At 35.2% G+C, this 22584-nt stretch overlaps 2 protein-coding genes across 2 annotated transcripts in view; both read right to left on the bottom strand.

The window, feature by feature from the left end:
* Positions 1 to 1731: 1731 nt before the first annotated feature.
* Daw (activin beta chain dawdle) lies at positions 1732 to 14276 on the bottom strand. Its single transcript, XM_070294586.1, has 5 exons — positions 14085 to 14276; positions 11095 to 12370; positions 6339 to 6599; positions 5055 to 5437; positions 1732 to 2960 (listed from the first exon to the last, which is right to left on the bottom strand). The coding sequence occupies exons 2-5, from the start codon at positions 11507 to 11509 to the stop codon at positions 2799 to 2801; spliced, it is 1221 nt and encodes a 406-aa protein (XP_070150687.1). The 5' UTR covers positions 11510 to 12370; positions 14085 to 14276; the 3' UTR covers positions 1732 to 2798.
* Positions 14277 to 20284: 6008 nt separating this feature from the next.
* The window catches only part of Ctsl4 (Cathepsin L4), a 5755-nt gene continuing 3455 nt past the window's right edge, over positions 20285 to 22584 (bottom strand). Inside the window, exons 4-5 of the mRNA XM_070294294.1 lie at positions 21937 to 22097; positions 20285 to 20526 (exon numbers count right to left, since the gene is read on the bottom strand). Of these exons, the coding sequence (XP_070150395.1) occupies positions 20331 to 20526; positions 21937 to 22097 (357 nt within the window). The 3' untranslated portion in view covers positions 20285 to 20330. The remainder of the gene's footprint in view (positions 20527 to 21936; positions 22098 to 22584) is intronic.

Below are 22584 nucleotides of genomic sequence, written 5' to 3'. Positions count from 1 at the left end.
TCCTCCTCCTCGCCACCGTTTCTGTGTCTGTCTCCCGGACGGAGGAAGGAAGTGCTCCAGGAAATTCATTTGCAGAGACGTGGCACCGTACAGCAAAACACGAATGATATATTTACATGGTGCCGAGGGAGAAACCGGGCGAGATGGATTTACTCGGGAAAGGTTTATCGAGCGTTACGCCAGAGGGATGAAGGAGGGGGAGGAAACGTGAAATGTATTTTTTGAAAGGAACCCGCTAATCCACTCTCGAAGCCGCGCGGAAGTTCGTCCACAGTTTTTGCCCTCATCCGCCTCCGATGAATTCTCCCTAGCCGGGCTTTCGGGCGTGGCTGAAAAATATGTGACGTGAGTTTAAACGCGACTTATTTCGACAGATCCCGGTTGATGTATATACACACATACATATATATATATATATCATAAAAATATTGCATACAGAAAATACAGCTCATATATTAATAATTTTTTTTTATTTTGCGTGCTATAATATTAAATTCTGCGCGAATGAATTTGACTAAAATATATATTACAAATTCAATAATACATTATTTACATATTTATTTATTTATAACATAAACACATCTAGTGAAAAAGTTGATCACACGTAATACAAATAATATATAACCTCAGAGATAGAAAAATTAAAATTTTATTAAGATCTTTATATAGTAACAATATTATTTTTAATTAAATTAAGATTAATTAAAGTGAATTGGAGGAAGATTCGTGAAGATTGAAATATGAAAGAAAATAAGTCAATTTCGGTGCTTTTGTGTACTTGAACGACATTGCAGGAAAAAATTAATTTATTTCCCGCGAATATACTTATCTCGCTTCTCGATAATATCGGGCCGTCTTTTATTGCTTCGGAAGCTTCCGACAAGCTCTCGTCGTTTATCTTGGCGTGTCAACTACAGTCGGTGCTTATAGTTTGTTGTTTAATAATATACTTATCAATATTATGCCATATATTTATCTCTAGAATAATCGCTATTGTATTTTATTGCATTGTATTGCTTGCAGCAGTCGTGCCCGTGAGCCAATTGTCAAACAACAAAGCGACTACGTTAAAAGTCCTAGTAATAAATAAATTCTACAAATACACGTGTCACGATGTGGCTAAATTAAATACAAATCGGGCCCAATTAACGGATTGTGCGCTGAATAATTTCCCGTGAAAATACTGTATGGCTTCTAGTCCGTTGTTTGTTGTATCGTCGGTTCAAAATTGTCGCCGTCTTCGAAAAGTACATGTTATATTATTTCATTACACAGTTTCGCAATTTTTTCAGGACAGGAATTAATACGCAGAAGATATATTTTTCTTATAGACTTTTCATATCGAAATGACCGAGAGTATTTAATTCAATTGATTTAGGCGGCTCAATCCATTCATCAGATATATTATACAAAATTATTATATCGTCTCAATAATAAGACAACATTATTTACTATAATTTCTTAAAACGTGACGATAATCTATAACCGAAGAGAAAAGGTTGTCCGAGGATGAGGTCAGTCAGATAAGAAATCGAGCTGAAAGATATTCCCCTGCAAATTACTCTAATCTCATAATTTTCTCTACGAAGAATTAAATTAGATCGTATATCGTACACTGAGAAAAAAAAATTGTTGACTTGACTAAATTCGTCCAACTAATTACTATTTCTTTGTATTTTTTTTTTAAATTGGAATATTTAAGTATTTAAGTTAAATATACGTCATGTTAGATTTAATATATCGTATTTGATTTAAATATTTAAATATTTCAATTAAAGAAATACAAAGAAATAGTAATTAGTTGGACAAATTTAATCAAATTGATAACTTGTTTTTCTCAGTGTATTACACTAGAGAGCAATTTGTCAGGATGTAATCGTAAGGTCTTTATATATTCGCTAGAAGGTTCTCGATGGAGATTCGCAATAGAAACAGTAGAAAAGACCTAACATAGTCAGACGCGACGGGATAAAGTTCGTTGTCGAAATTGCCCGAAGGGTCTCTCGCTATCGGCCTTGTAGACGTACATACGGGTATACGCGAGGGTGTCGGTATCTACGCTAAAATACGTAACGAGCTCTCTCCACGGTTCGGCTCACCTTAATTTACGCCTTAATTTCCCATGGTACCGCAAGCGCTCGCTCGAGTCGATTTCGCGGTTCGGGCAATCAACCCAAGTATGAGATTTCACGTAAAGACGTACTTGCATCATGTAAACTCATGTTTTGTCGTATTGTGTTATATTATCGAACGGACATATTATAATACGTAGGTATTATATCCGTTTATTATGATTTGTCATTCGAATATTTTACTGAAATTTATGGTTAATATCGTGTCTTTTATCGGTGATTCTCACACTGTAAAAATTATGGATAAATTTATCAATATTCTCTACGAAACGATACAAATCAGTTGACGAATAAAATAGAAAGATATCGATTGTAGAAGATTCACGGATCGACGATAATTTTATCTATAATGTAATATACATAATATAAAGCGAGTGAGCTTGCCGATAGCGTGACGTAACGACAATGTGCTCTTATTCCTAATTGTCGCCGTGATATCTCAACGCTTCGGTCATCATTGATCCTGTGCGTTTTTACACGACCGATCTCTTCGAAACGAGACGTACGGATTTTGCTAGCACCCGAGCGAAAGTTCAGACTCGCGGTAATTAAGCGCAAGCGAGAATCTCTTGGTACGAGGTGAGAGCATGAGATCAATCGTCTCGTCCTTCTCGCAACCGAGAGTAACTAGTCCGTCACTCCGTCCGTCTTCGGGACAATACGACGTCACATGCAACCACAAGCCTCCACCACCATGTTCGGCAATGTTTTCTGCGTGATCGTGTTGTTCGTGTCGATGTATAGTAGCTGAAGCGGAGCGAGCTGCGTCGGCGAGCAACACGGCACTATCTTACTCCTCTGCTGGCTCCCATCCTTGGTCAACAACTTCTGCAAGAAGAAGTAACGCATATTTTTGCGTTTAATAATTTCTGAGAATTGCGATTGTCAGTAGAATGAATTTATCATTGATATAACTTTTCAGCTCAAATTTTATAAAACTATGTGGAAACAGACTTAAAATTATAATAAAAAATATGAAAGAAATTTTGTATGGAACATATAAATATGATGAAACTTTTTTTATCTCTTTGTTCTCAAATATTTTTTTTTTTAAATATGATATTTACAGAATAAAATAATTTCGTTGAGAAATTAGAAAAAAATATATGAATATAATTGAGATACAGATGTAACTGCTTTTTTAAGAGAAATTTTTAATAGTTGTTTAAAATTAATTATAAACTTTATTTAATTTCCGCAATAATAAATTAGATAATTAATACATTGCTCTTATTCCGGAAGATAGTTTTAGATTAATTAGAAATTTGACTGTCAAAATTGAAATAAATTTTAATCATTTTTGCGCGACTTGACGCAATGCTCGGTGTTTTATAATAGTGAGACGTTTCGTGAGAAATAATGAAAGGGAGAACGGATGTGAGAAGCGGTAGAGAGCGAATATACCGTTCTTTTCAGTCGCCCGCGGGCTATTGAACGTAAGAAAATCATCTCCATTTCGCGTATGCAAACGATATTTCTCGCGTCACGCTTCGTATATGGCAGAAAGCATAGACGTAAGTTAATGGGGTTTTACGTTGCGTGATAATGGAGTCTTAACGCCCTATTATCGTTACAAGTTGCAAACTATATTATCTACGTTATGTGCCGCGAGTATAACAAGAGTGCCTCCTCCCGACTTTTATTAACAATTAATGCGGGTAATAAAGGACGCGGTTATGCAGCACGATTATATTTTTAACATTAAGTAAAGCGTAAATTGGCCATAAGAGATAGGAAAGAATTATTTTGCCTGGTGTGAACATTTTTTATAGAATTAGAATTATAAAAGAGCTATGTGCGAAACTTCCCTCTCTTTTAATGACAAATTTTCGTATTAAAGAAACACAAAGGATCATGGGAACATGTTCGATTAAGTTTTCGTTCGAGTACTATCACACATGGAAACCAAATTTGTAGATAAAATTCTACTCGAGATAGGAATGTTTAAGACGTTAACAATTTTCTCAATAGAACGAAATAATGTGGAATAGTTTTCCAATCATTAGCTTCCGAGACTGTTATCAACAAAATTAATAAGTCTTCGACATATCAGCGTTTATGTAACGCTATACGATCGCCGGTAAGACCGCGGAGAGATACGCAATTTTCGAAATAGTGAGAGACACGCGACGTCAGCGTCTTTTCCGCGCCACTTCCTTTTACAAAGAAAAAACGAATATAAATCTTACTCTGACGACACATTTTCTTCCGCAGCGCGATAATCGGTTGTTACGCGTCTGCGCTCCGTACGATCTGACATGAGCGAGATAAGAGAAATTGCCACGTTATTTAAACAGATAAAATACGGAAGTATTTCTTTCCTTCTATGCAACATACATAAATTGTAATGTAGATGGGACAGAATAGCCAATAATATAATCGCATTAAGATTAGCTAATTATTATCCGAGAGTTCATATAATTGTGAAAGATATTGATATGAGACATAAGAATAAAATAACAATTTTTAGCGATAATAAGGGAAACTGAATGATACTGTATAATGAAAAATATATTAGTCGTGTTAAAAAATAAAAGAAATAAAGTTGAGAACGATATTTATTAGACAATATCTTTATAAATATATATAGCAAGTAGATAATTATCTTCTCGTTTGAAAAATTTCAAAATCTTAAATATTAAATTACAAGCATTTATTTTAAAAATAAGTAAAATATAAATAAATTTTAAGTACTTATTTAAAAAATTTAAATTTATACGACAAATCACAAAATCACAAAATTAATTAAATTTAGTAGTAGTAACCTTTTTCACATACTAATGTCATCAGTGTTATTAATACTGCTTGAAGGAGAAAAATATTTCCACTGTTAAATTATTTCAAATTACATCCGTATGATTAAGCATTGTTAATTAAATCTTTGACCGCGACTTCGAAAAATGTAAGAAAAAGAGCGCTCACCCTAATAACGTTGTTATAAGATGAACCACTGATAGTTAAGGATGCTGCTGTGGAGCAGGATCCTCGGCAAAAGTACGCGTGATATCCGCTCGGATGCAGAATCCAGTCGCTCCAGCCGATGTCTCGAAAGTTAATATAGAGATCGTCTCGGCAACACTCCTTCATCTCGGGCAGGCAATTCAAATTCCTTTTAGGCCTATTTTTCTGCGGCAACGGCGCCGTGTGAATGACCAAAAACGGCTTCAGAGTTTGTTCGACGGATACTGGCGCGATGTCGTGGTCGGTCGAGCAGGTGGTACAAGCTATCTGAACGGCGTGTTTCAATCGGTGTCGATCTATCCATTTCTTCGCCATAAATTTTATGTCTGTCTTTACCCAACCCTCTAGAAAAAAAGATTGGTATTTCATGATATGCAGCGTTGCATGACGAATCCAGAGAAATTCGTTGTACATCGCAAAACCCCCAACGTTTTATAGAAAAAATACGATCTACTCCAAATTAATTAAATTACTCTAAGTAATTAGAGGGTAAATTTTTGCCTATAAAACTCTACATGCAATTTTTTGTCAACATTATTAAGTAATACTTTTCTGGTAAACACTTGTGAATATTACTGAAGAAATATTAATTAAAGTATTAATCGTAAAATGTAGTACAAAATGAAATTATGTCAATTGTATGAAAGAAGAATAAATGTTTATCTCTTTAATTCACTCAGACCATCATTTAGGGTAATAAATCATATTTACATTGTGATAATTTACTTATACAAGAGGCAATATCATTGTAGAAATGCTTTTCTCGGCTTATTGTTTCATCGGTCTAAAGTCCTTCATATCAGAGCTAAATAACAACTTCGGTAATCTTTAGCAGACGATAGAAACCAATGTTAATTGTTATAAATTCCTTTTCTTATGTGCTTATTTGTATTGTATCCATTATTCGCTTCTCACGATTTTTAAATGCCAACGATGATATCTTGTCGTATAAATTTTCGTTGATAAATCCCTGTTTTAAATTCAAATTTTCGATAATCACATCTCGTGGCGATAAATATTATAAATTGTTCCGCGATATGAGAAAATTATTTTTTGTCATTTGTATCAAATTTTCGGTAAGAAGCGAAAATGTGATGTGCAATGGGGGACTGATTCGCAAGTGCTTGCACTGATTACGGGATAACGAAATTTCGCAGTGGAAGATTTCTGTGCGGCATGGATTCGTGACTGATGGACGGAAGGGGATGGTGGAAGAGGGTAGAATTCTATCCGACATTTACCCACCTCTAATGTCGGTTTCGAAGATTGCCATGACGGTGTTCTTTTCGAATCTGCCGCCCAGATCCCAATGATCGAGTTCGGATAGGACGAAGGTCTGGTTGAGCTCGTCATCATTCTCAACCTGCTCCTTGTAGAACCAGAGTTCCGCCGAAGTCACGTCGACGTATAGCATCTCGTTCGACAGGTTAAACGTGAAACAGGCCGCCGAGTTGAAGCCCGTTATGTGATTCGAGCTCTGACGATATTTCGTCGAATGGTCTACACCTGTAACACACGAAATCATCGGATTTCGATCGTTTTCTCGAGAGAGCGTAGTAAACTCGCTTGACTGGGAGATTTCACGCAAAGGGCCGAAAAGAAAATCCGATCGTAGATAATGAATTGACTTTTCTTGCCAAATTCTTTGATCCCTGACACTTTGAGATTTTTTTAATTTAGATGTGGAAAATGATATATTTAAACGCGATATATATATATATATAAACATGTTTTATTATATAATTTTAGAAATATATATGTAGGTGAACTTAGGATATTTGATGTAAAAACATAAATGGAAAAATTATTAATAAATAATTAAAAAATAAAGGGAAAAGAAAAGAACAGTGAATCCTTAAATCTCGTTTATCAAGAATATATTTAACGCGAAGAAAAATTGTTTCTTAAAAAAGAAACGATGTGCGAATATAAATTATTTTATTTTTTATCTTATCGATAATTTTAATATTTCTCATTTGACGTGAGAGTATCAGATAGCTATCCGGTTGCCTATTCTCTATGACGAACGCATATTTGCGGGCTATCCTATTACAAATTAATTTAGTACGCCAACGAATGATATTGGAAACTCAGTTATTCGAGACTTTTGAGATTACGCCTTTGGCTTTACGTGATCGGTCTGCAATTTACAATGATACTCGAAGTAAGCCTCAAATGGAACCACAATTATGTGGAAAAGTGCGCTTTAAAAGGCCGTCGACAAAGCCGGGTCAAAGTGCGGCAAAGGATATTTCTGAGCGAACATGTGCGATAAGTGAATGTGAAGTTAAACAGAACATTGATAATTGAATCATCCACGTGCGATAAAAAGAAATCCATTATTGTAAAGAAGAATTATACAGAGACAGAGAGAAAAAGAAACAAGATATTTAATAATTATTTTTAACCATTTATATTTTCTATATATATATATTTGTTGGATTGTAATTATTAAACTATTTGTTTTTTCGCGATATACATGAAGGAGGAATTTTGCAATTTATTACAATAAAAGTTCTAGATTGCTCTTTTTCAATTAAATTAATTTTCGATCAATTTTTAAAAATCAATTTTCAATTTTTATTAAATTAAAATCATTGATTTTTGATAATAAAAATTGACATGAAAAACGGTTTTACAACTTTTAATCGATGCCGACTTCCATAGCGATTCCGCGATGTAACGCGCTATCAAGCGCGTCGAAATTATTTCCGAACGGATTCTTGGCTGATCAACACCGCGACCGATCATCAATTTTGCATGATTTATAGCCAAGGATTATACAACGTCAGGCATTATAGTGAATCCGTATCGTTTTTACATAACACGTGCCAAATGTCAGTAGCAGTATATCTACATGCGCGCCGAATTTTTCTCGGTGTACATCATGTATTTTTCTCATCCGCTCGATACACGCGTGTTTATTGCATCCGTCAAAATGAGAATAATATTTATACATTAAACATATACGAATCTCCTTCTTTCCCAGGAAATCCTCCATAGTTTCTTTATAATACTATAAAATTATCAAATTATCAAATACAAATAATTTAAAAAAATAGTATATTGAATTTTGCCGATATACAATATTATAAGACATTGGTCGGAACGTAAACAATTTTCCAGATCACTCAAAGATTATCGTAGCATAGATGTGAGATATCGCTGATTTCGCGAAACGTTAAAAATTTGCTCATATTGGTTTTCCTTCGTGCATCCTCGAAGCTCATAAGTTTTACATTTACATGCACGATTTCCGGGTCGAGATATTCGCAGAACGAATTACGACGTATCTCCAGGACATACTTGAGCGTGAACTACTTTCTGATGTCGCGAATTTGACTGCGCGATGAACACTTTCGGTTCGCTGGCCTCGACCAACGTAATCTGTAGCTCTCGCGCTGAAATCACTGCGGAATAACGAGACCGAATGTTCCGCGTTGATATTACGACTTATATACGTGCGTGCGTGTAGTGCGCCCGCGTTAGATTTATGTTGGTATTAGATAAAAAGTGAATTGGACTACGCCGGATCGGTTTGTGTAATTTTCGTATCGGAAAGGAAGATATAAAATATATGTAATGTCGTGTCATTGGATACTAATGGCTGCGGGCTACAGTTAACATCATGTCATCGCGAGTGTGCAGAAACACGATTATACATTTCTTCCTTTTTAAATCTGGTATTATTGCGAATACGAATACAGAAAACATTGGTTCACGAATTGTGAATAGAGATATCGTAAATTAATCCCGGAATTTAAAATTTTTTTAAATTTTATTAAATAATCTAGAGAACAGAGAATTCGATAGCGTGATGCTTGAAAAATTAAAACTTGTTTGTTAAAACTAATGGTTCCAAAAAAACGAAAACACTTCCACGCAAAATGAAATGCGATTACAAGAGCATAAAGAGATTGACATAACAAACTATAATCGAAGAGATATGAGATTGATAATTCTAAAAAATAATAAAAATTTGTCTTTCCCTCTTTCCTTTTCTTAAGATACAAATATACAAAGATTGAAATAAACAATTATATGCATAATATAGAAGATAAGAGATGAGTTCGTTCTAGAATAGTAAAAGGGATATATTGATTTTTATTTGAGAAATTTAAAAAGCATCGTAATCATGGTCGGTGTTTTTTGTTAGTCACAATAGCGTGTACGAGAAACACTGCGTAAAAAATGTGAAAAGAAAATGCGGGATACTAATATTTAACATATTCGTGCAGCCAATGAACCATTATCGTATTCTTACATTCCGTGGCAAGAAATTACGTGTTCGTAAATTATGCATTCGTTGCGAATAAAATTGCATGACGCGGTAAAATGCCAAAATGGAAACAGCTGACTTTAAATGTAAAAACTTTCGCGTGACGCGTATATATACTTGCATTTAATGCTTGGTATTTTTAATCGTCGCGTCGCGTGATAAAAACATAGACGAAAAGCTGCGTTGATTATCCACTCAATTTTTCGTTCTTCTATTCTGTTTATGTGTTCGAGAAAATCCTGAAATAACAGAGGTCTGCGGATAGGACGAGTCATCAAGAGAAAGGTTTCTTCGTGACTTTAAGAAATTCGCCGAGCACATCGAAAATGATTCATACGGACGATTAAAACGTCGGAACCGTGATTTCGCGTCGTAATTCGAGGTAAATTTCCGCCGCGCCACCGGGATTCGTACGTGCATCGTTCGCGCGGTTTCCGTATTTGCATCGCCGCGGAAAATTTGAAATTCATGGTCCCAGTCGGTCGTCGGTGGTACCTCTATCCAGAAGTACTGTGCCGCGAGAGAGAAACGCCGTCATTGTTACCGGTTCTCGTTTATTTCGAGAGAGCCGTGCAATTACGCAATATTCATATCCCCGTCGGTGTTTCTCGTCTGGCTGGACAAGAAGGGGTTGTCGAGAGGAACGGCCAGCCAGCTGTACATAAAGAGAAAGAAACGAGCTTGTCGGTGAGGTGAGCTTTCGATGCAAGATGGTCAGCTTCGCGTGTGAATACGCTGGATGTGTGCGAATGTGAAATTGAATGATGGATGATGACGCAGAAAATTTAATACTTAATGTTGCGATACAAGTCGCGTAAAGAGATTAAAATTCAGAGCTTTTAAATTTTTAATAATTTTTAATAACGATGTTAGCACTTAATCGCGAAAATAATTTTGGTTATTATAATTTTGAACCATTATTTAGAAAAATTAAATAAAGTAAAAATTATATACGCAAATTTATTTAATAATTTAATAGCTTATTACTCGCGGACACACATTCTTGCGATTTATTATAAATTTTTTAATTTTCCCGTCGTATCGATCAAGTACTCGGATACGTTTCTGGTACAATAGTTCATTTGCAGATTCACTTCATCTATACTGCTTCGAAAAAAATGCGAACGCTCGATATTCATTTTATTTCGCATTCGAGCATTCGGAGACTAGGACTGTACTATGAGAATAACGCTCAATATTCGCGAACGATGTGTATTTTCTCACATGTTATTCGTTCTTCACTTTTTATCTATTTAGAAATTGAGCTTGAATAACCGTTCATTAACAATCTGCAAGTGGTTGAATATTTTCGGAACAGCCTACAAATATAAAACTATGCAAACGAAAAATATTTTTAAAATTTTCTTTCACGAATTTGTGTTTAAGAAATTTTTCGACTTTACACGTGAGAGATATAGTATGTGATAAATTCTCATCTATAATTCTCTCGTATATGTTTTTTACAAAATTGTAAAAACGTATAAGACATTTATCAAGATAATTTTTATGCTTTGTTAAATATACGTTACAATCACCTAATTGCTTGTGTGACATCTTTCTGGGATAAAATAAATTTTTTTTCAATGTTTTTCTTTTGAGCAGCAGGAAAATACGATATATATATTATTGTTACCTCAAATAGTTTCTTTCTCTGTACCAATTTTAAGATTAAAATGGATAATCACAAATTAAATAATCTACTTCGACTCGTCAAAATCGTACCTTCGTTCGGGAATACGATGACCTGATCAGTTTTCCCGTAGAAATGTTCCGCCGGTTTTTCCGGCTCGGGCGGTGCTCCTGGTCGAAGCTCGAGCACATTGCCGTTTATCAAAGGCTTCGGCAAAGTCGACAGCGGCATCGAGACCTCGGGCGGCTTCGACAGCCGCAGCTTCTTCAGGATCTGCTGCTTCGCGTACTCCACTCTCAGTTCGGTCAAGAACGGGTCGGGATCGATTATGTTGACCTTATTCTGCGCGCAACCGATGCAGTCGTTTTCCTCACTAGTCAATAATTCGGACGACGAATGAGGGACCAATGTGTACCATACTTTTATCAATGGATTGGTCATCTTTGACCAGTCGGCCACAATGCCGTCCGTTAGGAACATAATAAAAAAGGCCATAAATAGATGCATTTTTCTATCGCAATTCAGACAATGATTGATCTAAATCGATTCTTCTTTAATTTGTCTTCTTCTTTAGCTGATTTCAATAATGTTTCGACAATATTTTAACTATTTCGTCGACACCGAGTTTGATGGACGTCGAATTTAATCGGCGGTATATATTCTGTAACATTCAGTGGCCTCTATATATCATGAAGAAAATGTCGAATATTTTATCGGCGATTTTTAAGCCTAGAAATTAGGATTTGTCTTTGATGCATGGATATTTCGTGCGAAAATAATATATATAATATATGTATAATTTTTAAAGTCGATTTATGTCATTCGAGTTATGTCGATCTTTTAGGGATTCTCTTTTCTTCTGAAAATTTCATTGATACTATCCAATTTACGTAATAATATATCAATCTTATTTACAAAGTTGCAGCAGATTAGATGGGTCACTACAATCAGCGAGTCGATATCTCGCGAGATTGTGATTTATGGAACTATGTTGTCGATTACAGCTTCATTCTTCTTACTTCTTTAAACACTATTATATTTCTGCATTGCAAATATCAACTTGCAGAGTCGGCAGCGACTTTTGTACGAACGTGAGGAAAGGTCGACATCCGATCGTGTCGCGGATCGATTCCCGAGGACGACTTTCTTCCGGATCGACCGACGTCTTCAACGACGCATTCACGGAGACTGGAGGTGAATCGTTACGACGATCCGGTGATGTAGTTGACTCTGTAGAGGCTGCGTGAACTTTGCTCCGCAGCCGCCGGGACCAATACGGATTGGATGAGGGCGAGGGCGATGCTGATATCAGCTCAAGCACGCGCCGCGAACATGCTGCCGATGAGACGGGTGGTTCATTGGCGGTTCCTGAAATCTCAAATCTGTTTTAGTAGGTTGGAGTTTATCGCCGCTTTGGTGGAAGGTGTCTTGCTCGTTTATTGACATCTCGGTGAACCGTAAAAGATTGTTTCTCTCGATGAGATCAATGTAGTTCTTTGATATTATGAAGCGAGATAAAATATATATATATATATATATATATATATGATGAAATGTTTTAACTTTCTTTCGTGAATGATTTATGTATAGATAGAAAGCATATATCTTCGAAATTGCTATATATACGTGCATTAATTTTTTTTTTATAACAGAAAATTAATGTTTCTTTCTTTTTAATAGATATATTTATAGATTTATTAAAAGATGAAATGAATATTTCATATGTATAATCGAAAGCTAAAATTAATTTGAATTTTATATTTTTAAATGTCTTTATTATTGATTTCCAGTTTTACTTTTATAACTTATTTCTGTTCTAAAGAAAGAAAGAAAGAGAGAGAGAGAGAGAGAGAGAAAGTCATGACTCATCAAAAATAATTTCTGAGATTATAACTATTCCTTTCTTTTGAATTTGAGCTCGAATAGTAACAAAATGACACATATTCGTATCGCTTGATTACACTTATTTGAGTGCGCTTATAAAGCGAATGTTTATTGCAAAAAGACTGACATATGGTTCGCCGCAGATTAGTGTCAGCGTTTCTTTGAGTTGAGGCTTACAAATCGTGGTTCATCGGAGTGCTCATCTCGTTTCTCGTGAAAGATGACCCATCTCGTTAATCCGGAAATGTCAAGTATTTATCTTTTCTTTTTTTTTCTGACATATACAAGCGAATTTAAATCGTAAATGCGACGAATACTTTTTGAGGCGCCAAGATTATTTATTTATCGAGCATAGTGAGTCGCTTTCTTTCGATAACGCCATTTTGCTGGAAAACATTGTAGCATGAAACACGTTTGCATTTGAATTTTACGCCTCATACTTTTAGTTTAATAAATCATGCGATAAAAGTTTGTATAAGAAGAGTAGCAATTGCAAAAAAAAAAAAAAAAAAAAAGCACTAAGCGCCTTAACACACACATACACATTTCTATCTGTTTGACAATAATAATTGCAATGAAGGTAGTCTTTCTTGCGTCCCGTATTTCGATATTTGAGTGTTTTTTTTGTTCTCGTTTTGTTAATTCATCGGACTTTATGATTCGCAAATTGTGGTCCAGCGTTGAATTATCCTGTAATTTGCGCTGGATATGAATTACACGCGTGTAATCTGTAATTCGTGCACGTCGCTCTCATTTGCAAAATCACGGTGCTTGTTTATGTTATCTTATTTTCGGTATTATCAAATGTATAATTTTTCGAACTGATTTACGCGCGCATGTAACGTCATCATTCAAATAATGTATAATAATATTTTATGTTTGTCATTTGATAGGAACAAAAGCGCATATATATATGCGCAGTCAATATTTTATCAACAAAATTTATCGTGTTGCCATATTGTTGAATGAGAGACTAAATAAAACTTTATATATATATATATATATATATATATATATATATATATATATATATGTATATAAATTGTGGTTCCCAGCGTTGAATTGTCCTATATTTATATACACACATACACAAATATAAATTCATGACTTTCCATATCTTTGAAATTATATTCATTTACAAGAAGATAGTAAAAAAAAAAAAAATTTTTTTTTAAATTATGTATGTCATTTTTCTTACTTAAAAAAAATATATATTTGTTAGGGCCTCGCCGAAGTAGAAGGTTTTCAACTCGCTCGATTGGAGTCCGCTTGTGGGAGTTCGGAGTGCGGGAGAATATTTTGGGGTGGAAATGCACTACGTTCGATCGTTCACAATGTCACTTTATTCGTCACCGTATAAAAGGAATCGTTAATTCAAAACTCGCTCACTCTATCGCTTATAACGGCCACGGCTTGTCTAATTCCAAAAATACGGATACTGCCTTTCGCCTGTTGCTCCCTCCCCTTCCCCTCACACCCCCACCCCCTCGGTCCCGCTCCCCCGCGGGCCGAGTTTCTCGATCCACCCAACCGTGAGATACGGGGTTCCAGGGGGACCTCGATATCGGGCACGTACGTTCCAGAACCTTCGACGATAACACTAAAACAAAAACCGCGAGAGACTCCGGCAATAATAACGCTAAATAATAGAATCACGACTCAAGGGCACAGTCAAATCGGTGACGGCTAAGTTTGCTCGGCAAAGTCCCAACAATATTTCTAAATTTATCATAACATACAAGAAATATTCGAATATCCGCAAATATAAGAAATATTTTTATATCCTTTTTTAATATAAGGAATATTTTTATATTCTTTGATCGTTATACTTACACACGCGTAGGTTAACATACAGATTTTTCATTACTTTACAGGAACTGTATTTCTAACAAATATAAGTTTTTTTCCTCCAATTGCCTCGGATTATACGACTAATTCACGAATTTAACAATAAACGAGGAAGTGAGAATTGTCAGACAAATCTTTTGTCGCAAACTTTCCGGGGGATTTAATTTCCGTCGCGTGTAACGGGAACGATACGCGGTTTCGTCAACTTTAACGCGATGTCGTCAAAGGTGGAGGATTTGACGCGAACCAATGGCAGCGCAAAACTTTATTGTTGCGTGGGCAACAGTAATTTAAAATTGCCGTCAGTTACGGACGCTCTTATATAATGAACAACGAAGCGATAATAAGCCATGGATAATTGGACAATTACAGACCTTCTCGGCTATATCGCGCTGTATAGATGAATGAAAAATTAATCATTTTGCTCCAGTATTTGGAGCATACAAACAAACAATAACAAACTAGAAATATTTCTGCATTGTTTCATAAAGAATAAAAACAAGAATATTCATATTAAACTCTAATAAGATTGCTATTATATATTTTTTTCTATATCAATTTCAAGAACTTTACACTGTAGGTAATTAAACTCTAAAATGATAAAAATAAAAACAGGATGAAAGAAAAAGAGAGAGATAAGAAGAATAGTTTTTTTTGATTAAACGAGTTTTGATAAAATCTAATGGGTACTTCTCTGAAAATTATTTTTTTCTTACTCCTTTCTGTAATCTAGTTTTGAAATAAAATTAATATATATTTCTCTCTCTCTTTTTTCTCTCTTTCTTTCTCAAAAGGAAAATAATTGGATCCATAGATGAGCAGACACAAGAATGATTACAATTTCGAAAAAGAAAGCGAATTTTGTGCAACGTGATAGAACAAAAACCGAGAAGATGAGTATCCATTTTATATGTCATACGATTTTCTCGGTATTTGCAAAAATGATTCGATGATTGAAGTTAAATCGCTCTTCTCGTGCAAAGATCACTTCATCGTCGTATTATCTTTGTGCAGTTTTTTCATAAGAAGTCGCTTAAAGGCGATTGGCAGGGTCATTTCACAGGTCCTTAAGTTTAAATCTGATCAAAAGAGAATTAACGAGTCTTTTTAAAAAAATGATATCTATAACATTTGCTCGATACCGTTCTATGAGCTTATCATCTTATGATGAAATATAATATATCTCAACATTAATGAAATATAATATATCTCAACGCAATAGAAAAATATATTTATGTATTTTTTATCTGTTTATATAATTATTTTTATATTTTGTTTTATTTGTTTGTTTATGACACTTATTTTTACTAGTAAACATATATACCGTGGGAATAACATATTAAATTATTATAAATTTTATTTAATATAGTATACAATATATATGGTTCTGCACATTCTCTGCATATTTATCCTATTTTTTGTATTTATATTATTGCTTTTATACTTTTCTTCTACATATTTTTATATCTAATAATTTATAATATTGCTTATTTATATCCTCATTGAAATTTACGGACAATTAACAAACAAAAGAAAATATATAATGAAAATATCAAATTAAGACTTGTACGATTTAATTCAACATCATTCGACTGACGAAACATTGTGCTAAACCAATATAATATTATCGCACTTTAAAACGAATGGGTACGAAGCGGTTACGGCGGTACAGAATATACGAAAACATACCTTATCGTTATTATCACGAGGCGCAATTTGTTGCCCTTTACGATCTGCGAACGTGCGGGCATGTAAGAAACTGCATCGGCGCCCTCGACATGTATCGGGGAGTATAACATCCCTTTTGTGCATTTCGCGGTCGGATAAATATTCACCTCGCTACATTCGCACAGCAGGTGGCTCATCTTCTATCGTACAGATGCGATTTATCGATGAATGTTTGGATACTCGATTCGAGAAGAGATGACGGAAGCGCGGCTGAGAGACGCCATTGTAACGCTCGTCTTCGGGATAAGGATAAGGATGCTCCTTCTTAGAGGAGCGTCGCGACAGGAAAATCCAACGGGCTCTTCCTTCACCGGAAAATACTTATCGCGTCATATGTACGCACGCGAATGAAAGAAAGAGAGCATCCTCTCTTTTTCTTTCTCTTTCTGTCTCACATATGTATCTAAGCACACTTCCCGTCACCGTCGTTTTGGACGATCGATCTTTGAATCTTGCTCTCTCTCTCTCTCTCTCTCTCTTTCTTGTCGGCTTAATCGATCTTACCGATAAGGGGCATGTTTGCATCTCGCATACTCGTCACCGTTTATCCACCTTGGCTTTAAAACGTACTGCATACCGCGTTTACGATATCGCGATATCCATATTTTATCAGCGAATCAATGTTATTAAGCGTTGTTAAATAATTTCTTTCGAAATGTGATTTAGAAGATTTTATGTAATTTTTATGTATGCGTAACATAAATATGCGGAAAGTAAACGAAAGTAACAACTTTATTATCAAGCAAGAAATAAGTAAGAAATAATTCACAACAGAAAATGAAAATATTCACAAATGTGAAAAATATTTAGATTATTTTTTTTTTTTTTCATTTTCTACATCCCATTAATAATTAATTATTCAACAATCAAAATATCTTTCTTTATCTTAGCTAAATTAACTTTATTATAATTCCAGTTAAAATTCGACGTGATTATCTTTCGCGGTAAATATAAGACTTTATTACTCTATGTATCGACGAGGAATTAATTTTTTCCCAATCGTTATCTTATTTACGCGACGACGCGATATCAGATGACAGAACAAGGATGTCCCTTTCATAATTTCCACGTGACTCGCGATCATTTTCGGCGTTTCCAATACGTTTTTCATTTCGTTCCGGCATGGCGTAGCAGCATGACGAATGGCAAGCGAACAAAAGGGAAAATAAATAAGAACGAGGATTTTCAGTACGCCGCGAGCTTTCATCGTCCGCTTTATCCTTATCCTCTCACGTACTAGGAGTCACGGAAAATGTGAGAGCAACAGAATTTATCGTCCTCCAGGACAGGGAGTCCCTTAAGAGCGTCCGAAGTACGTGCACGCGCGCGTACGTATATATGTATATATATACCGGAATAATGCAGCGAGCTGAATAACGAATTGCAGCATCGTCATATATCACAATATCTCGTAAACAACAATGTAACATCCGCAAACTTGGCTCATACTGTCGTTAGCATTATTATTACTGTTACGAAGCGTAAAGATCGCTAGCAAATCTTATAGAACAGCATCATTTATCAGTTGATTGAATTTTTCCAAGATTAGGAGTACAGCGACGTACGAGTCACGTGAAAACGAATCTAAGCAAATCGATCGGACGATTCGCGGTGACGTTAAAAGCAGGATCTGGCGATTTTCCCATGGCGACCATCAACCTGTTCGCCTTCTTCAAGTTATTCTTGTTCCGGATCTCCCCAGAGAAGCGACGGAAGGCCGTGAGAATGAGAGATAAGGGCGATTAGAGCCGGGGAGACTCGGGCGAAGGAGAAGTAAGTTCGTAAATCAGGATGTTACTCCCCTTGATCCGATTACGAACGATTATATTCCGCGCGAAGTCTCCGCAAGAGACTCATCGTCGCGTTTGGGTTTTTCACAATAAGCCGACCGATTGCCTCGCGGCTTTTTCTCTTTCTATTTTTTCTCGTTGCCTTCGTCTCTTATTTTTGCCTCTTATAACGATAGATCGATAGAATATCGAATAGAAGTGACTCTCCTTTTCGACTTGTCGGATATATTACTTGCACTATTAATGTATACAATGAAGATAATTTTTTGTAGATTTTTTCTTTTTTCTGAAATTATTTTTTAATAAAAAACTGTGTTTAAAAATATAATATTATATGATTAAAGTACGATTAAATACGTTAAAATTTGGCATTTCTATTAAAATGTGATTCGGTTCTTTATTTAATCCTTTGCATTCTTATAACTTCCTCTTCAAGTAAATATTATATGATACGAATATTATATGAATACTGAAGAATTTGTCAAATTTCAATTCATGATGTTCCGAGGAGGAAGACGAGCTTGTTGGTCTGTATCGAGCTGCCGATAGCAGCAGGATGCAGAGCTGGTAGGACCGGGATTCGAGGGGCGGGATGCGTCGAGACGTCGTTTAACAGATGGGAAACAGATAGAGATGTTGCCGGATAACAATCGAGGATGCGCCGGGACGGATTGCGCCCATTGCCATCTGACGAACAATGAATCGCAGCCGACCTCCGAACAGAGAGATGGAATTTGCGTGGTCTCGGGGCTGCATGTGATATCGGAAAATCAGAGAGAGGGCTTCCCAAGCTGCGACAATGCATTCCGAACATATTGCTCCTCGGGATTCTTTCCGTTGGGTTGCTGCTGCATCATCGTGTCGCGCTGGACGTGACGTGCAATCGCTCGAATAAAACTTTTATTTGCCGGGACGCGCCATTATTTGTACGTTTAATCGCGCGAAACTTATGAAACGAACGATGGCAAGTTGCCAGAATTTTCTGTATATTTATCTTTTACGGCGACATGAATGCAAAGTGATTTTTCGTAGAATTCGTATTAAATTTCGACGGGAAATATATTTGATGTCTCTCTTTAAGATATGTAAGAAAGAAATCTCTCTCTGATATACACGAAAATTTTTCGTTGGCGATCGACATCCGTTTATCTATCTGATCAGATCTAATCAGAAAATACTTAGCGTCCATTATTTTCTTATTATAATGACGCATATTAAATGTAACATATTAATTGTTGAAAAATGTGCAATTATTGTTTCTACCTCTCCATGACAAAAGTTCATTTTTATTCCTCGTATCCAAATCGTGTGTACGCAAATCATTTGCAGGATGCGTCCCTGGATTTATATCACTGTGTAGCATTATGCAGTTACGTGACGGTTTCACCTGACGTTGCGTCACACGGTTAGTATCCATCGAGTTCTATCTATCTACGGACATACAAATTGGTCCATCACTCTCCTCCTGTGTATTTCACTGTCTCCCTTTCTCTTTCTCTCTCTCTCTTTTGTGGAAATGCCATGGTGATATGTCCCGGTTAGTCGTGTACTTCGTCTTTGGACAGAATTTTCGATCGGGCAAAGTCTCCACGTTCCTATCGTGCCGCGGTTGTACGGTTCGATTAAATTTCCCCGGGATCCTATGTGGTTACGGAAGTCTGGTATCTGGTATTCGACCGTCCGTCCTGCGGTCAATGGCTGTTATGTAATAAATGTTCGGCGATCCTTAGTAATTACCCGAAGTTTAATCGCTCGAATACATGCGATCTTCGACCCCATCCCATGGTAGAAACATCGATAGAATTATATCAGCGAGTAGAATTATTGAACCTATAATATTTTTATCACTTTTTTCATTAATTCTTTTTAAACGTTAGAGTTGATAAGAAATATATAGAAAAAAATCAATTTATTTAATATTATCGGAAAAGAGAGCGCTGCGTAAAATCAAAATAAAATGCTCTTTATTTAGATATAAAAATATAATTAATATAAATATATTATATGTATATATTTTTCTAAGATACCCAAATAAAAAAGAGAGATTTTTTCGCGACCGTATTAAAGAGGAATGAATCTTAAACTTTCACATAAGCCGCATAGTTTGCTATACCGCAGCGATTTTTGTTTTTTGCCAATCGCATGTAGCCATTTTCGCCCCAATTGTCGCCCCACCAGTTTTTCAGAATCCACTCTGTCGGCGTGTATCCGACGATTAACATCGCGTGGTTTACTGTGTCTGAACTGCACAAGTAGTCGTCATAGACGCCTTTACTACACACAAATAAAAATACCTATTAATATTTGAAGAGTTATTTCTGATACGAATATATGTAAAATGTGATAATTTTCGAGATGTATAAATGTAATGATAATTATTTGCAGTTGATAAAAAACTAAAGTTAGATGATTCGCTTCTGCTAAGCGGAGCAAAACATCCTGGCATATATCAAATCCGATACGCGAAATAAAGATCGGAATAGAAGAGAAAAATATACATCGCGTGAGAAATACGTTCCCCAATTAGAAAATGTGAATTACCGACATTGTACCCGCGTGAACTATATATACGCTATTATTGACGATCGCGTTTCCAATTAATATACATTACATAGTCTTCTTTATTTATTGTAAACTTGCGACACAAGCATTCGAAAGTGTCAATCCTTTAGAATGAATCAAGTTCAACGACTGCGTTTTGGCGTTTAAAATGAATGAGGGTTATCATATTGGCGATGAGTAAAAGGTTATCACTCGATTCGACCAATTTCTTCGGTGGGGGTTCGGGCAAAATTTTCAATCTTCACGCCTTTCATATAAAGATAGTACGCGCAGCATCGCCATTTCCAATTGTATATTAGTCGAGTTTGTCGGGGATATTATGGGACTTGAATAATTTAACATTCGAATATATTTAAAAAATCTAAACATATTTAAATATCATTACTTAAATTCTTATTCTTAAATAAATATCAAGTATATAAAAATTTTACAAAGTAAAGTTTTAATTAATTAATTATCGATTGGAGAACTTTTATGGTATTAATAACTTTCTCAGAATTTAGTAGACTCGATAGCACGATAGTTCATCGTCAAGTAATTAAAAGCTGAAATATCGATGTAACTCGATCACGTGAGATCAGTACTTGTTCAAATAAATGCGCACCTGGTAACGATAATAATAATCAGCTGCGATCGATCAAAAGTTGAATCCACGTAAAACCGACAGTGACGTTTTTGTTTGCGTAGTATTTCGAGAAATCGCGCCGATATATATGTCGAGAGATCGATTAAAATATGAATTTATTTATTTATTGTTGGATTACGCTTGTGATTAGATATCTGCGCAAGAAAAAAGAAAACCGTTTGTCATCGCTCTGCTCGAGTTATCTACATAATTTTTTTTTTTCAATTTACGCTGAATGCATCGTAATATCACGTTTTCCATTGACGCGCATTTTTTTTCTTTCATATATCAATTAGTGGAGCTATAAACGCCATAAGTTATAGCAAATGCAAAATTTCTGTGGTTTTGCGTAATAAATAGCAGGTGTCTGAAATTATCACATATATTTTGAACATCGCGATACGTTCGTCGCGATTCGCGAATACGTCAGTTGCTCATTAGCAGCAATTTGCACGAGTGCGTTTCTTTTTTCGGAGCAAATAAAATGAGATACTAACTGATAAAGCTGAAATGTCTTCGGGCTAGCGTTTATAGAGGCGGCTACGGGACCAATGGTCGCTACTGCTGCTTCCAAAGCTTTTTCGTCCCGAGCAGGTAAAATTGCCCACGACGTTATATTGACAACACTCAGGTCCTTTTGAAATCTGCACATTCCTTGCTGAAATAATTTAAGAGTTATCAGACATGAATTTATTTAATAGAATGAATTAAATAATAATATTTATAATAACTTAATTTTTAATTTTTTACTACCCTTTATAGATCTATCTATAATCTATTTATTTTTGCACCATGAAAAGCGATCGTCTTTAAGATCTTTCGAGTTCAAAATTAATCTTCTGTTCTTAAATAATTGATTAGTTTTATGACCGCATGAAACTATTATCAAAACAATTATTTTCGCTGTTATTATTGAAATGTATTCTAATTATATATATATATATATATATATATATATATATATATATATATATATATATATATATATGTATGTATGTATGTATGTGTAAACGCTATTTTTGAATAAATGTGATTAAAATTGATCAAAAACTGTGACAGAATAAAAAAATAATCCTTTAGAAAAAATATATTTACTAATCACAATCTTACATCGTTTAATAGTACTCTGCGTTGATACCACTGCT

This window comes from Polyergus mexicanus, unplaced genomic scaffold (assembly GCF_030449975.1).
Source record: "Polyergus mexicanus isolate NDT 795.1 unplaced genomic scaffold, iyPolMexi1.0 SCAF_4, whole genome shotgun sequence".
NCBI classification, from domain to species: domain Eukaryota; kingdom Metazoa; phylum Arthropoda; class Insecta; order Hymenoptera; family Formicidae; genus Polyergus; species Polyergus mexicanus.
Note: the sequence above shows the minus strand (reverse complement) of the source record. Positions and strands in the feature narration are given on the sequence as shown.